General features: G+C 34.0%; 1 protein-coding gene across 2 annotated transcripts in view; it reads left to right on the top strand.

The window, feature by feature from the left end:
• The window catches only part of slf (C-type lectin domain-containing protein slf), a 55124-nt gene that overhangs the window by 216 nt on the left and 36874 nt on the right, over positions 1–18034 (top strand). The window contains exons 2-12 of one of the 2 annotated variants that reach the window (XM_065362326.1): positions 30–121; positions 224–417; positions 494–589; positions 656–810; positions 891–1037; positions 1118–1344; positions 1426–1567; positions 1653–2046; positions 2136–2190; positions 2254–2344; positions 16274–16789. In XM_065362326.1, coding sequence (XP_065218398.1) covers positions 30–121; positions 224–417; positions 494–589; positions 656–810; positions 891–1037; positions 1118–1344; positions 1426–1567; positions 1653–1968 — 1369 coding nt within the window. In that variant the 3' untranslated portion in view covers positions 1969–2046; positions 2136–2190; positions 2254–2344; positions 16274–16789. Of the gene's footprint in view, positions 1–29; positions 122–223; positions 418–493; positions 590–655; positions 811–890; positions 1038–1117; positions 1345–1425; positions 1568–1652; positions 2047–2135; positions 2191–2253; positions 2345–16273; positions 16790–18034 lie in introns of those variants that run through there. The other variant, XM_065362333.1, reaches the window with a different exon arrangement.

The raw sequence follows: 18034 nt of genomic DNA, 5'->3' as shown, positions 1-18034 counted from the left end.
CTCATCTTCATGTTATGACTGTTCTTTAGGCACAAAGAATGGCGAAAAATAGCCAAGAAAATGCGACGAAAGCGGATCAGAACTTTAAAAGCTAAAGAACGGGATAAAAAGTTGAAAGCAGGTATATAATAGTCACTTCATATCTGTACACAACTCGTTTTTCATTGGCGTACGCCATAGTCATCGTTTATCGAATGAAGTATTAATACAGCCACTTTTCTAGAGCAAGAATCTCCTACGTTTCAAGCTTGGCTTAAGAAAGAAGAAGAATTGGAGAAATTTGAAGCCGAAGAAAAGGAAAGAATTCGTAAAGAACAAAATGATCTTTGGTTGGAAAATGAACGTTTGGCTAAAGAGCGCTGGGAAGAGCAACAAATAAAACTCGAGCGTATAAAAGCTGAGAAGCTCAAGCAAGAGGTGATTCCCGTGTTCCTCGAATACTTATCGTCTGGCTACGATTGTTTGTAACTATAAATTGAGAACTGATTTTTAGCTGAAAATGAAAGAGGAATGGGAAAGAACGCAGCAGAAAATCAAAGAGAAGAACGAGCTTGCTAAAAAAGAACAAGAACGAAAAAAACAAGAACAGGTACGAATTTAATTTCCAACCGAATTTGATCAGCTTACTAAACGGATCTATGTGTTTCTTATTTAGGCCATTTTAATGGATCGTATCGAAAAATACGTTACCGGTGACTACGAGACGTTGCCTTCATCTGCCTTAACTTTCTCCGAAACTCAACCGGGTGCTCAAGAATGTCCATTTTTTTCCAAAGTTGCCGCTTGTAGATTTAGAGACTCGTGTTCGAGGTTTGTTGATATTTGTGATTTGGATGTAATCGGGTAATTTTCCAAAATTTCATCAATTTTTTTGTACAATTCAATTTTAGAAACCATATTCGCCCTAGCATCAGTAAAACTCTTCTGTTTCCTGGTTTTTATTCTAATTTTCGCATCGAACATGTCAACCAGTCTACCGAATACGATACCGACGTCGGATTAGAGTTCGAAGAAAAGGAAATTTATCAGCATTTTTTGTAATCATCAATTTTTTTTCTATGAAATTGAATTCCTACGAAATTTTGTTCGTGTATTCTCTGATTTACTTCTATTGCAGAGAATTTTACCACGACGTTCTGGCAGAAATCAAAAGTTTCGGCACTGTGGTTCAATTTAAAGTGTGCAGTAATGAAGAACCTCACTTGAGAGGCAACGTGTACGTTCAATACGGTTCAGAAAGATACGCTATCAAGGCTTTTAGAGCTTTACAAGGAAGATTTTACGGCGGTAAACGAATTTCCGTCGAATTTTGTACGATCAAGACTTGGAATAAAGCGATATGCGGTATTTAATTTAGCCTTTATTTCGTAATAGTTTTTGCAAAATGTTATTTCGAGACTAATAAACGTTGATATTGTTTCCTAGGTTTAAATTCAGTCAAGAAATGCCCGAAAGGAAGCAGATGTAATTTCTTACACGTGTTTCGGAATCCAAACAACGAATACAGCGTAACTGATCGTGAAATTATTAACGATAGGGATGGTGAATCATCATCGAGAAGTATTCGGTAAAAATTTAACTCTCCTAGGAATCAACTACGTGCATGTTATTTCTTATTTTTCTAATTCGTCTTATTAAAAAAAAAAAAATAGAAAACCTACCAAAGAAAGAAGATGGTCTTCTTCGCCGGAATCATCGCGTTACGATGACAACTCCGAAGATGAATTTCGCCGAAAAGATCGAGATGTCTATTCCGAACGTAGATCGAGAAGGCAATCTCGCACTGAACGTTCGCAACGCTCGCAACGGTTACGATCTCGATCCAGATCCAGAAGCAGAAGTAAACATACACATAAGAAGTATAAACATCGAGATGAAATTTCATCCGAAAGGAGCGTAAAACGTGATGAAAAAAGAAAGAAGCGCGATTCTTCGCGTGACCGAAGATCTAGAAGTCGTACGAGGTGATGATGAGATGGATCTTGTCAAGTGCAAAATAGCCAGAGATTCTGATGACAATGTGGAATGAAATTCATCCGCTGTTAGGTTTGTATTATGTATCAATTTTTACGAACAGAAACTGAGAATTAATTTTGGCGCTGTATTTATTATGTTGTATTATTAATAAATTGCAGGTTGCAGAATATTAGAAACTTGTTCGAGATGATATGCTGCTATTTTTTGTCGAATGTAAGTCATTCATTAATTTAATTGACAAATCAGAAGCTCGGATCCTCATTATTTAATTTTTAGTTATACGTTGCTGTTACGTGGTAAAAGTGGATAAATGAACAAAACCTGTACTCCTGTGCGTTCCGTTTCAACTTTTGGAGTGCTAACAAATGTGAGTTCTTATTCGTAATTTAAATGCTCGGTTAATTCTGATCAATCAGAAAGTGATTTTATGACTGAATCGGAATCTACTAGAAACGCATTGAAACTAGTTAACTACGCCTACTTTGTGGGTAAGATGATTTTTCTGGATTATTTAAAACATTTTAAAAATGACTTACAAATATGAAAATAATTTTTAAAACGTACCTACCAAAGGTATTAAAATTAATAAAAATTTTCTAGTACCGGAAACTGGTGAAATTTTTGTAAAATTTGGCCAATCTTGGTAGAAATTGCATAAAACTTGCTCGGAACTCGTTCAACTGGTATTAAAACATGAAAAAAGTAATAAACCACTGAACATTACAAAAAAGTACTGAAATTTGGCGTAAATTATCTAAAAAGTGTTAAAATCAGAATATAATTATAAAAAAAAACTCATTTAAAAAAAAGTTAAAACTGACAAAACCGCCAAAATATGATGAAAATTTAGTGAAATTCGTCAAAAATGTTGAGAACCTAGTACAATAATGTAAAAACACGTAAAAAAGTACTAAAATAAATAAGAGTCGCCGAAAAGTTATGAAATTGTGGTAAAATTTGAAAAATTCAGTGAAAATTGCAGAAAAGTTTTTTAAACGTGATGAAAATTGCATCAAAATTTATTTTAAAACATTAAATTTATTTTAATTCTTACCAAAAACTGATGATATTCCAGTAAAATTTGGAATAACTTGACCGAAATTACATAAAGTATGGTTTAAAAACTGTTAAAATGATTGTAAGATACGGAAATTGTATTATTAAAGTTATTGATAATCGCCGAAAACTGATACTTAGTGTACTCAAATTTGGTAAAATTCTCAAAAAAAAATTGCAAAGAATGTCGTTTAAAAATAAATGGCAATAGAAGACCCAAAAGCATTAATATCCCCAAGACTCTATTTTGAAATCCCCGAGGCTCTTTTTAAAATCCCCAAGCAGCTTTTTGAAATCCCCAAGACTGTTTTAAAAATCCCCAAGAATCTTTTGAAAATCATCAAGACTGTTTTTAAAATCCCCAAGACTGTTTTTAAAATCCCCAAGACTGTTTTTAAAATCCCTGAGACTGTTTTAAAAATCCGCGAAACTGTTAAAAATCCCTGAGACTCTTTCTAAAATCCTCATCATTGTTTTTAAAATCCCAGAGACTGTTTTAAAAATCCGCAAGACTCTTTTGAAAATCGGAAAATCCTAAAGACTCTTTTTAAAATCCCCACCCATCTTTTTGAAATCCCCAAGACTGTTTTTAAAATCCCCAAGACCCAAGACTGTTAAAAATCCCTGAGACTCTTTCTAAAATCCCCATCATCACTGTTTTTAAAATCCCTGAGACTTTTATTAAAATCCCAGAGACAATTTTTAAAATCCCCAAGACTTTTATTAAAATCCCAAAGACTTTTATTAAAATCCCAGAGACAATTTTTAAAATCCCCAAGACTGTTAAAAATCTCTGAGACTATTTCTAAAATCCCCATCACTGTTTTGAAAATCCCCAAGACTTTTTTTGAATTCCTTGAGACTGTTTTTAAAATCCACAATACTCTTTTTAAAATCTTCGAGACTGTTTTAAAAATCCCCAATACTCTTTTTTAGCCTAAAATCATTTAAAAATTACCAAAAACTGTTGAAATTTCCGGAAAAACTGTCAAAAATAAAAACATTATTAACATACACAAAAAATGACTTGAAAAAACTTGTAAAACGTTGAAATTAATAAAAATTTACAAAATTTTATCAAAAGTTGATGAAATCAAGTCAAAATTTCTTAAAACATCTTTTAAGTAGTTTGAAAATACGAAAGCATCAAAAATAACAAAAAGGCTTTAAAATGTTGGCTAAATGAAATAATGGTTTATGAAAATTGAACAAAATATCGTTCAAACATGAAAACAGGAAAACAGTTAAAAAAAAACATTGACATTAAAAATTTTATTATTGTTGACAGGTGAGCCGAAATCGCAGATTTTACTTCCCAACATAGGATTGCACGAAATTTTTCGAACTGGACAAAGCCAGATCGAAAGAACTTGCGACAATTTATCATCAGCCAAAACTTCAAGTGCGAAAGAGTGCATTTTTCGATTTTTGGTGAATTTTTTAAAATCAATTCAGGCCAAAAATGAGAAAAAAATCAAAATTTTACCGAATTGATTTAGAAAGCTAAAATTTGAAATGTACCCTATTTTTCAGCTGCCAAATCGGTTGGAAACGGTTTCAGACCATTTTGAGCTATTCTGGAGCCTCCAGCAAAATTTTAAAATTTGGAATTTTTGGTTTTCAAAAATTCACGCGAAAAATTGAAAAATGCACCTTTTACACTTGAAATTTTGGCTGGTGATAAATTTTGGCAGGCTCTTTCGATCTAGCTTTGTCCAGTTCAAAAAATTTCGTGCAATCTTATGTTGGAAAGGAAAATTGACAATTTCAGCTAACCTGTCAATCAAAATGGCCGCCATTTTGTTAGCAGGGTCAATTTTTTTGGCAAGTTTGCTACAAAGTGTTCTTCAGGATGTTTTCTTTAAGAAAAAATTTCACATATTTAACCTTGCAAAGTTTAGACGTTTTTTAAAGAATTGAAAAGAAAAAATTTTCTCATGATTCGAGTCTGTGAAAAGGGTATAGCGGGTTAAGTATGGTGATTTGGCCCTTGAAACAGTTATTGGCCGCTCCTACCCTAAAAGGTCAACCATGATGAGAAAAAACTGTGATGAAAATTTTGGACCCCTGGAGCAAGTATTTTGGGGGGGAGGGGCTAAAATGTATTTTTTTTTCGTAATTTTCTCACTGGACGCCATTTTTCACCAAATGCTGATAAAAATTTCACGTTTTTTTAGATCGGTTCTAGAGAGTTTAAAGAACAAAACCAATTTAGGAAAAAAAATTTGGGCAATTTTTTGGGGGGGTTCTGCCCTTTTAAAAATTTTGAACCGCCATTTTGTAATGAAGGGTCAAAGTAACAATGGAATTTTTCTAGTCAAAACACGCGTAATTTATCCGTTAACATACCATAAAAATTTCAAAAATTTTGGAGTGGTGGAAGTTTGTCAAAAAAAATAAAAACTGACCGCCCCCTGCTTTATTAACCATAAGCTGCACCTACTATACATGGGTACAAGTTATGGATAAACCACCTATTAACCATTGATTTTATAAATTCATTTCATTCTAATGCCAGCAGGAAATATTTATGCAGGGCCTTAACCTCCCGGACCCCTTTCAACCCCCCCCCCCCCCCCCTCCATCACAAATGGTTATTTTAATGAAAAATGAAGTCGCCGATATGGGTGTCGTTTTCGTATGAATCGAACCTTCTGAAAACGAATTTGCAGTCGAATTCCCATTTGGACCATTTTTTGCCCCCCCTTCCCTCACGTCATGGTTAAAATGAGTACATATAGGTAAGCATTTTACACACATACTTGGTCATTATGTTTCGTAGTTTTGTGAAGTATTTTCGCGTTAGGTATAACTTCAAAAAATGTTGAAATCAATGCGAGATTCCAAAAAACGAAGCATTTTACAGGCTCTTGTTGTATTTCTGTTCAAAATGAGAACAGGTAATTCAAATGCTGTTATTCAATCAGTGTTTGGATTGGACTATCCGCAGACAGTTTCAGATTATTGTAGTGATGTAATCGAATCATTTGAAAAAGATATTTTACCACAGCAGTTTGGTATTGATATAATTTCAAGAGAAACCATTGCTTCACATTCCTCAAGTATGGCAAAAACTTTGTTTCAATTGGATAATGACCAACTCATGATTATATGTGATGGGACTTACATTCGCCACCAAAAAAGCAGCAACAACAACTATCAACGTAAGTCATACTCAGGACAGAAAAAGGTTCCTCTTTGTAAGCCATTTACAGTATGTACCACTGATGGTTTTATAATTGATATGCTTGGTCCTTATGAAGCTAATGTAAATGATGCAACAATTTTAAAAGATGTGTTAAGTGATCTAGAGGGGTTATTCACCCTACTTCGCCCTGGAGACATCTTAGTTTTGGACCGCGGTTTCCGTGATGTGGTCAGTTCACTGGAAGAAAAAGGATTCCAAGTTTTTATGCCGGCATTAAAAGGTGCAAGGAATCAGCTTACTGCAGAAGAATCCAATAACTCTCGATTTGTGACAAAAGTAAGATGGGCAGTTGAAGCTTGTCATGGCATGATTAAACAAAAGTATAGGCTTTTAGATCACAAACTAGACAATAAGCTGCTGCCAAAAACAAAATCGTATGTACGAATTGCCAGTTTTTTGCATAATGAGTTTGGTAAACGGTTAGATTCTGACTCGGAGATATCTGGTGAAATTATTGCACGGATGAACACCATGAGGCATTCAAATAATAGTTTATGGGAACTTGTCATTGAAAAAAAATGGAACACTGCTCGAACTGTTCCGTTCCACTATGTTTCTACAGTAGATCTTGAGGATTTTCCTCGTTTAACTGAAAATGATCTGAAAATTTTATTTACTGGTACATTTCAACTTTCTCAGGCAGTGTCCTATTTGGCAGAGATGATGGGAGAAAATGATTCAGTAACCTTACAATATGTTAGAGAAGCGCCAAATATATTAAAATTCTTTGTTCAATCCAGACATGTGAATTCAAAACAATATAAATGTTTCATCGAATATACGAAGGATTTGAACATGATTGATGGAATTGAGAGGTACTGCTGCGACTGCGCAAATGGGTTACGAACTGTTGGGTGTTGCTCTCATATTGCAACAATTATATACTTTCTTTCTCACGGAAGATTTCTGTCAAAAATTGTAAAACCTGCCGAAATTCTGAGTAAACTTTTCCTAAATGCAAACATTGTGCCAGTGATAGATGATAACAGCGATCTTGAAGATTAGGTAAAAATTATAATGTAAATGTAGGTTATGTATCAAATTATTTACCTAGTTGTTAATTGCTCTGATGTGCATAGAGATAGACCCATAGTTGTTCATCACATAAATGTAAAATATTTATGTAATTGATAATTACGATAATGTAAAATTAAAAGTTTTTGATGACGACTTTATATTTAGAGGAATGGAGGGGAGAAAAAATTGTTCAAATGGGAATTTGACTGCAAATTCATTTTCAGAAGGTTCGATTCAAATGAAAACGACACACAAATTGGCGACTTTATTTTTCATCAGAAATAACCATTTGGGTGGGGTGGGAGGGGGAGAGGGCCCCAAAAATAGTTCAAATGGGAATTCGACTGCTAATTCGTATTTATTTTGACTATTTTGCATCGAAGTTATACCTAACGCGAAAATACTTCACAAAACTACGAAACATAATGACCAAGTATGTGTGTAAAATGCTTACCTATATGTACTCATTTTAACCATGACGTGAGGGAAGGGGGGGCAAAAAATGGTCCAAATGGGAATTCGACTGCAAATTCGTTTTCAGAAGGTTCGATTCATACGAAAACGACACCCATATCGGCGACTTCATTTTTCATTAAAATAACCATTTGTGATGGAGGGGGGGGGGGGGGTTGAAAGGGGTCCGGGAGGTTAAGGCCCTGCATAAATATTTCCTGCTGGCATTAGAATGAAATGAATTTATAAAATCAATGGTTAATAGGTGGTTTATCCATAACTTGTACCCATGTATAGTAGGTGCAGCTTATGGTTAATAAAGCAGGGGGCGGTCAGTTTTTATTTTTTTTGACAAACTTCCACCACTCCAAAATTTTTGAAATTTTTATGGTATGTTAACGGATAAATTACGCGTGTTTTGACTAGAAAAATTCCATTGTTACTTTGACCCTTCATTACAAAATGGCGGTTCAAAATTTTTAAAAGGGCAGAACCCCCCCAAAAAATTGCCCAAATTTTTTTTCCTAAATTGGTTTTGTTCTTTAAACTCTCTAGAACCGATCTAAAAAAACGTGAAATTTTTATCAGCATTTGGTGAAAAATGGCGTCCAGTGAGAAAATTACGAAAAAAAAATACATTTTAGCCCCTCCCCCCCAAAATACTTGCTCCAGGGGTCCAAAATTTTCATCACAGTTTTTTCTCATCATGGTTGACCTTTTAGGGTAGGAGCGGCCAATAACTGTTTCAAGGGCCAAATCACCATACTTAACCCGCTATACCCTTTGCCATTTAAAAATTTTGTTTTCAATTCTGAGGTTTGATAAAAACCATTTTTCTAACGGATAGACTGACAGTTGATGAACTTAGCACAGGTTTCAAGTGTGCAGTTGGCAAATAGAATGAGTAGTGAGCCCAGGTAAACGTGCTTCTTTTATCGCACTGCCAAGTTAACTGGAATACCCGTATTATGTTAATGTTGTTGTTGTTGTTTAGTGCATGACATAATGCACGACTCTTTGCATATACGCGTAGTGTACCATTCATACTTGTATTTAATTCAACATTCAGCTCATCTATCGTATCGACGCCTCCCCTGCCTCCTGCCTCCTGTATCCTATACCATTTTACGTTATTATTGCCCATGCCTAGCGCCTGTCTATGAATAGAGAATCGCACCGCAAATGCGAAAACTAGACAACACACGGTACACAGTAAACCCTGACATAATTAAATTAATTTCCTTTCTTGTTTACTCATACTTTACTATATCTACTATACGTAGAGCTGCACAGGTACACTACATTATAGTACGTATTGCCAAGCTATAGCTTTAGCTACTTGGGTGAATGGCTCTCTTCTACGTATCTTCTTCTTCGTGTTAAACGTGCTAATGCTAATCGGTCGTTTGTACTTGTATACGATAAATATGCATTTCGTGAGAGACTATCGCGTATTCATTGAATTCATCCTGATTGTCTTTATTCGTCTTCGTTGCTACGAAGAGTAGATTTGAGTTGAATAAGATTGATAAAAAATGACCAGTGACATGAAAATCTCAACAAAAAAAGAAATGAATGGACCAGCTTCAGATTTTTAAAAACGTGTATACATATCACTGTGAATGTCGAATTTCAACAGTACGAATACCTACAACATTCCATATAAATCAAACGCTGTCGTCGTATTGTCATCTTATTTAAATAAAAATACAATTCCATCGAATTAATTATACCAAAAACGCGAACTCGTGTATCATATAATGAACTCATGCTGCTTCACATCGACACTACGAAAATAATTAGTCCACTAGACCAGTCTGTTAGTGAAATTCATAACCCGATAGACCACCCATGCTAATTAGCTGCCGAAATACTCGATTGCCGTCAACAATGGAAAAACCTTCGATTTTAGCGCATCTTTTCGTATATGTTCGGATGACATTTTTTCAATTTTTTAAAAAATATTCAACGCTGCGAATCGAGTAAACACCAGCTGAAATGCCCATACGTCTGAAAGTATAATTTAATAAACTATCTCCTTTCGCTGGATATCTTTTCAAGGTCTCGATTTCGTTAATTTTTTTTTTTTGGAAAATCCCTTAAAAATATTTGAAAACTATTTGGCAACGATGCCGTACGCCATAGTGAACGTGTTTTTCGTTTTTTTATTCTAATTAGACGCCGAAATAGCGGTATAGCACAAGGCTACGGATATGTTTCAATTTTTATGTACTTACTCAATAAAAAGTGTAAGGTGATGGTAACGATCGTTTCATTGAGCGTGAAATCTCATTCAATAGTAAGACTGTAGAACTGTATCCATCCTAAATCTGATGTAATTGGTTTTGCTTAATTAAAAGCTAATTATTTTAAGGATTCACAACCCTATGACCAAAATTTCAGCCATCCAAATTAATTTTTCGATTTCTGGCGAATTTTTAAAAAATCCAAAATTGACCATTTTCGACAATTTATGTTTTTTTTAAAATTATCTATCATTTTAAAATGATAAAAATTGGTCGTAAACGTTTTTCACCCTTTGTCTGCCCATGCCCCTCTCCAATCGTATGTGTAATCTCGATTACGTGGCCACGAGCAATTAACTACAGTAGGTGTCTAATTGTCCGAATGATTGATCGATAATGATAACGTTACCGTAAGATGGCGATTGATCGTGCTGTAATATGTTCCATTTTATAAAAGGATGCGATAACTGATAAGGTATTACAACTACAGGTGCCTGGTGCTTAAATATAGTCAGAGGTAAGCGTACCGTACACCTTTAAAGTAAACAAAATGTAAATAGCGTGATGTAGAAAGTTCCTTAAATAAAGTAAACAAAGAAAATTAGAAAGTGCGGGTAGGTATATCTAATTACAACTAGCACGCTCGTGTGTAAGTTGAGTATATTCGTCTTCGGTGAAAAAAAAAAAAATAGCGCCTTAATGAGAAACACTAATTTTTTTTTCTTTTGCAAATTTTTTTAGGTGCGAGCGGTGTAAGTTAAAAGAAATTGTTGAAATTTAAATTAGAATCGGATAGTATATGGTTTTGTGCATGGTGTTGAGTAATTTACGTTCTTACACTTGTCTATCTTTCGATATGGTTATTTTTATTGTTCCTATACCTACCATTTGAAAAAATACTTCTTTTGTAGGTGCTTGGATTAGCAGGTGTGAACTGAGCTGATTTTTAAATTTTGCTCAAACCACTATAATCCAAAGAGGGTGTTGAATTTTAAAATTTTCAAAACATTCAAAATTGCTGAGAACTAATTTTTTCCCAGAATTTTCACCAAAATGTCCTTTTTTTCGGTAATTACCGAGAAGTCTCGTCTTTTCTTCACTATAAAATTAAGGGCCGGGGGGGGGGAGCTCACTTTTTTCACGAAGATTTATCATGTTTTTGCCAATAGTTGTCAAAAAAATCCTGCTTTTTTCGCTAAAATTGGCAAAAAATTTCAAAAAAATGTCATTTTTTACCAACAATTACCAAAAAGTCTCCTTTTTGCTAAAATTTTGCTAAAATTGTTCAAGGTCTTGCTTTTTTACAAAAATTGACCAAAACACACGTTTTTTATCAAATGCTGAAAAATTTCACTTTTTTTCAAAATTTACTCAAATGTTTAGTTTTTTTTACAAAATAACAAAGTTTCAAAAAGTCTTACTTTTTCAACAAAAATTTCAAAAAAGAGTATATTTTTTAACCAATAATTATCAAGAGTTCAGCTTTTTGCTGAAATTGTCGAAGCTTGGTTTTAGATAAAAATATTATTTTTTTTTCTCATGAATTATCCAAAAGTCTCGCTTTTTTGCCAGCATTTTCCAAAAAGTAATGCTTCTTGACAACTTGTTTTTTCAAAGATTTTTTTAAAATACTCGCATCTTGAAAAACTAACAAAAATTTTCGCTTTTCAGCAAAATGATTAAGTAAAAGTTGACGTTTTTTTGCCAAAAATTCCGAAAAGTCTCACTAACTTTTAAAAATTGTCCAACTTTTTACAATTGAAAATCAGAACATATTTTAGGATTTTTTTGATCATCTTTTTCTCCATCAAAATATTTTGTCATTTTTTTGACTGCTTTTCGGGCTTTTTTGATTGCTAAAATTACTTTTTTTTTTTTGAGACAAAAATTGAGTATACGAGCTCTGCAAATTCCTTGTTTTAAATATTGTGGCTTTTTTGCAAAAAATCGTCATAAGTTTACGAAAAGTCTCGTTTTGTTGCCAATTAACTAGTGCCACAAGTACTGTTTTTTGTTAGAAGTTTTCAAAGTCTCAATCGAGTTTTACGTTTAGATTTCAATAGCAATTTTTTTAAATTAAATTTTGTTGTAATTTTTTCTACTTCAACGTTTTGTAACTTTTTTGGTTACTTTTCGGTCATTAAATAAATCACTAAACTGCATAAATGACCAAAATTTTATTAGAATGTGCTAAAAACTGGCGTAAAATACCATAAAACACTGAAAAAAAATTGAAAATTCCCTCTCCACCCCTCCCCCCTCCCCCCAATGATGAAATTCCAGTGAAAATTGGGGAAAATTTGACAAAATGTGTTGAAAAAGTGTTTTAAAATTAAACATGAAAATTATTTCAAGAAGCACAAAAAAAGCTACTTATAAAATTAATGAACGCCATAAAAAAAGTAATGGACACTGCTCAGATAATTTTTGTCCAATTTTAGAGATATTTCATAATTTTTTGATAAATTAGCATTAATTCATTACCTTTTTATTTATTGCTTTCGTTTTCGTAACACTTTTATGCAATTTTTGCCTTTTTAAATTAAAATTTCATCAATCATCATTGTTTGTCGATTTTTAGTGATTTCAAAGGTTGAAACATGTTTTTGAATCATTTTGATAGTAAGCATTTTTGATACGACTTTGAATTCGTTTTATTGAATATCGCTGAATTCTCATTACTTTTTTGGTAGCTTTAATCGATTTTCGGAAAAAAGTTTTTGGAAATTTCGAGCATTGAAAAATCTACCGAAGTCTCTATTAATTTCCGAAAAGGTGCTGGAGGCTCCAAAACGACTTTAAATCTACCTGCAGACGACTTCTTAGCGCACTGAAATCAATTTACAGAATGAATTTCGGCTTTCCAACCGCATTTAATGAAATTTCAAGTTTCAAAAATCTACTGGAGGCTCCAAAAAAGAGCAGTATCGATAAGGCCATTTTTTGGCACCAGACAGTTATCGACTGAACCACTCTTAAAATGTTGTAATGAATGCCCCAAATACGAATCCGTGGTTAGTCAACCCAAAATTACCATTTTTTGGGCTCCAGGGGTCCCCAAAGTTGCGAATAAAAAAAAATTTTGGAACCACTGAGTATTATTTTTTTAAAAAATTTTCAACGTAAAATGTCTGTTTGAACCCGTTAAACTTTATACGAGGCAATTTTTCCATTTTCGACCCTCGGAGGCAGAAATTGGGGGTTTTAATTTTTGAAAAATTTTGGAACCACTATTTATGTAGAACCTACTCCTTTGAACCCCGATAAAAAACTTTTTACAGTTTATTAGTATTTGAAAGACGTCCATCCTATCAAATTTTGAGCTCAATAAAATTTTGCGCTGGTACTCAAAAATTCAAATTTCCAATTTTTGTAATTTGGATTTTTTGAGAACCCCTGGATAGCTGGAAACCTGCGATTTGCGCCAAACGTAACGTTTTGAGGCATACATTCAATTACCTAGGTGAAAACGTGTAATTAAGCTTCCTGCATATTCGTAATTTTGAACCCTTTTTTTAGAGCCCCCCACTTTAGGCACCCCTAAAAAAAAGTGTTGAAGCACATTTTTTCAAATAAATTGAAGAATTTACATTTGGAAAACACTAGCAAGAGCTCGATAATTTTTCACTCGATCTTTCCAGTAACTTTCAAAATTGAGCTTTTTTGGGCCAAATTCTGAGATTCTACTTCGTTGAAATCATGAAAACGTGATTTTAACGTTTTTTCGAAGAGTAAAATCTCAGAATTTGGCCCAAAAAAGCTCAATTTTGAAAGTTACTGATAGAATCGAGTGAAAAATTATCGAGCTCTTGCTAGTGTGTTCCAAATGTAAATTCTTCAATTTATTTGAAAAAATGTGGTTCAACACTTTTTTTTTAGGGGTGCCTAAAGTGGGGGGCTAGGGTGGTTCATGTAACATTTTTTTTGAAATCTCAAGGTCTTACCCCCTAATTTTGTTTCTTTTGACGAAAAAATGTCACCATAAAAATTTTGTTGAAAAATAATAATATTTAGAGATCGCGCACGAGCGTTGAATCTTGAGAGCTACGAGCGCGCGCAAGCACAATACTTCCCACGACGGCGCCGTGGGAAACGCAACGAAGCTCGACGGGGTTGATTCTACTCAACTGTACTGAGAGTGGCATCCCCACTATACAACTTATTAAATGATACAAATTTTTTGGGGGGTTTTAAAACAACTATTCCAAAGTATTGATTATGATTTTTCGGCCATAGAATTCATTTGAACCCAAAATTATGGAACTTTGAATTTAGAAATCAAAAAATTCCATTTTTACTAAGTAATAGCTCTTAAATTGATAATAGTTGGTAAAACACCAACTTGAAGTGCTGAATCTTATAAAATATTCATATTTCAACGTAAATTAATCCCATAAATTTTTTCCTTTTGGTTTCCTAGTCGAATAGAATAATACAACCTCAAATTCATACTTGTAGTTTTTTCTTTACTTTTCAAATCTTTTGTATGTATTTTCACCTTCAGTGATCTTCGGAATTGAAAAATTGTCGTTGACTCATCATTAATGACATCTTAAAAAGCCCACCAAGGACTAGACTTACTTATCATGCATTGTAGAGGGGATAACGTGTTGAAATCTGCTTCGATCCAACGAGGGGACGCAACGCTGCGTTCCCCGGCGCGCAACCGTGGGAAGTTTTCGCTCGACGCGCTCATACCTTTTCAACATTTAACTCTCATGCGCGACCTCTAAATATTATTTTTTTGACCTGAAATTTTTTGTCAAGTGTTTTCAGACCAAATGGAACACTTCTAGGGGGTAAGCTCAAAAAATTAAAACATGAAATTTTTTCTATTGTTTTTTGAACCACCCTATGGGGGGCACTAAAAAAAGGGTTCAAAATTACGAGTATACAGGGAGCTTAATTTATCCTTTTCATCTAAATAATCGATTATATTACCTCAAAACGTTACGTTTGGCGCAAATGGCAGGTTTCCAGCTATCCAGGGGTTCCCAAAAAATCCAAATTACAAAAAATTGGAAATTTGGATTTTCGAGTACCAGCGCAAAATTTTATTGAGCTCAAAATTTGATAGGATGGACGTCTTTCAGATACTAATAAACTGTAAAAAGCTTTTTAGCGGGGTTCAAAGGAAAAGGTTTTACATAAATAGTGGTTCCAAAATTTTTCAAAAATTAAAACCCCCAATTTCTGCCCCGAGGGTCGAAAATGGAAAAATTGTCTCGTATAATGTTTATCGGGTTCAAACAGATATTTTACGTTGAAAAATTTTTTGAAAATAATACTCAGTGGTTCCAAAAACTTTTTTTTATTCGCAACTTTGGGGACCCCTGGAGCCCAAAAAATGGTCATTTTGGGTTATCTAACCACGGATTCGTATTTGGGGCATTCATTACAACATTTCAAGAGTGGTTCAGTCGTTAACTGTCTGGTGCCAAAAAATGGCCTTATCAATACTCCTCCTTTTCAAAAAAATTCTGGAGGCTCCAAAATGACTTGAACTCACCAGCAGTCGACTTGATAGCGTGTCTAAGTTGGAAAGTAGCGTGAATTTTGGATTTCCAACTGTATTTTTTGATGAAATTTTGTGGAAATTTCAAGTTTCAAAAATTTGCTGGAGGCTCTAGAACCGTTCAAAACGGGTTAAAACCGTTTCCAACCGTTTTGGATGGTCAAAAATACGGTATATTTCAAATTTCAGCTTTCTCTAGGTGAATTTGGGAAAATTTTGATTTTTTTTCTCATTTTTGGCCTGAATTTGGTTTTCAAAAATCCATCGAAAATTTGAAAATACACTTCAGCGCTTGAAATTTTTGCTTTGTGTTTATAAAACGCGTAATTTTTCAAAAAAAAAAAAAAAACTAATTTGGAATACTATGAATATGCAGCAGGCAGCTGCATCTGGCAATGTTCTGACTTTCTTTTTGAAATTTTTAAACGCCTACCAAAGATCGAATGAATAAAGATGAAATGCTCATCAACAACTTTTTTTCCGAAGCATGCTTTTTCAAAAGGAGAAAATCATGCGAATTTTCTATGTTAAAGAAAATAAATGTGAGTGAAAATTTATTCAGTAGTCTCACTCTCTTCTCTGACAGAAATTGATCTCCATGTCTTCTATAATGTTGTTACCTCTGAAATTTTACATAAATATTGCATCGCAGGCTATACACAATGTGGTGTGATTAACAAAGACGCACTTCTCTTGATACAAATTACCTACTCTTTCTGAAATATCACATAAGTAATTTGCTTATATTAGAGTGTATAGCGAACGGAATAACTACATAATAAGTATTATTTATGTTCTTAGATCAGTACCGTGCGTACTCGTATTTGCAAAACCGAAGCTACTCTCTCGCCTGCAATGGAAAGATTTGTGGCGCTGGTGCAACAGTTCGCAAAAAAAAAAAAAATTGTGTGTACGTCTACATAGCTATAGCTGCATTTGGCGTGCATAATTCATCGAACCGGTTCTGTTGTGGTCTACGTATCGTTTATAATTATCGTTACTATGTATTCCTTACCACACATAAAAAATGTGTTTAATTCTGTAACATTATTGTTCGAGTTGAAAATTCAAATTTCAAATTCGCGACATGTGATGTGAATTTTCAGCCATCGAACGAATTGACCGTTGCAGTTTGCAGTTTTTACATCGTACCATTATTGAAATAATACATTACATGCTCGTAAACTTAGCAGTCTATATTTTATTTATTTTTTTATTTTATTTAAATAAGAACATTTGTGTCGGCGGCGACGGTCGCGGTCTGGCGTTCGTGTAGTCAAGTTTTACGCAACCCTTATAACACTTCACGAGTACATACCTACGATTAATTTGAAATTTATTAATTTATTCGTACGTATTCATATTATTTCATTAGCATTAACAGCTATCGAAAAATGATAATAAAAAAGGAGGTAATATTTCGTCGTCGAACGTGTAATTATGTTTATAGGTAGTGTTGTCGTGTCGCATAAGCTCGTAAATTTATAGTTAAGGTAAAGTAAAGGTGTATGTGCATATTTTGTATGTATATTGTATACGGCGATCCGACGATCCGACGACGACGCGACAGTACATTACCTACACCTTTACCTCTACTACCATTGAGATACTTATAGCTATCCGATGTGCCGCTATTTCTATCCAAATATTCATATTTTCTATTCACGGTCAACTACGCCAGTAGCGAGTATTCTAAGTAAATACTTACGTAGATTTTTTCCCCTTATAGTTGACGCTGTGGTTACGTAATTTTTCAAATGATACGCGACCATCAATTAACGAGCGGCTATTAAATTAGTAATGGAAAATTCGTCGTCTGACGCCTCGTCGCCTCTGTGATGTTTTTATTTTGGAAATCCATCTGCGTTGGATCAATAATTTTAGTAACGAAGGGGGTAAAAGTAGTTCTTCCTTGATCGTGATACTTGCATAGATGAATTTATTATCGAGATGATTTCATGATTCAGGTTTATAGATGGTATGATTCAGAACTCGATGATCTGTCCATATTAACTCGAATGGAAAATGAAGTTAGGTCCTCCGATTCGCGAATCCATTTCGGTGGTCTTGTATGTAAAATGATCACCCTCATTTCCGTCCAACCCCTTCAAGGGCATGGCAAAGAGGCTGCTAACCTACTTTCATAGCTTTATTTCAAGATTGCTGGTTGATCTTACAAAGAATCACTCAGCCAACTATTTTGCTCATTGGGCCTTACGAGGATTTAAATTTTTCCAATAGATGGCCCAAAAATTGCAAAAATTGACGAAAAAATAGAATGGACAGTTTTTCGTTTTTGAATGATGAATTTTTGGTGATTTTGAATCATACGAATGTAATCGTCTTTAGACGCTGATTTTTTTTTAAATGTGAGAAACGGTGTTTTGGGAGGCCCAATTTTTCAAAAAATAATGAGTGTTTGGAGTCATCTCGTTAGGCCAGTTTTGAGGGCTACTGTGGGGAAAACGTATGTACCTGTTTTTCAAGATCAACATTTCCTGAAAAAATGAGCCAATATCTCAAAATATGCGATTGAGCAGATACAGCTTTGAAAATCCTGCT

This window comes from Planococcus citri, chromosome 1 (genome assembly GCF_950023065.1).
Source record: "Planococcus citri chromosome 1, ihPlaCitr1.1, whole genome shotgun sequence".
Taxonomy (NCBI): domain Eukaryota; kingdom Metazoa; phylum Arthropoda; class Insecta; order Hemiptera; family Pseudococcidae; genus Planococcus; species Planococcus citri.
The sequence above is the reverse complement of the archived record's forward strand: the minus strand, read 5'-3'. Positions and strand labels throughout refer to the sequence as shown.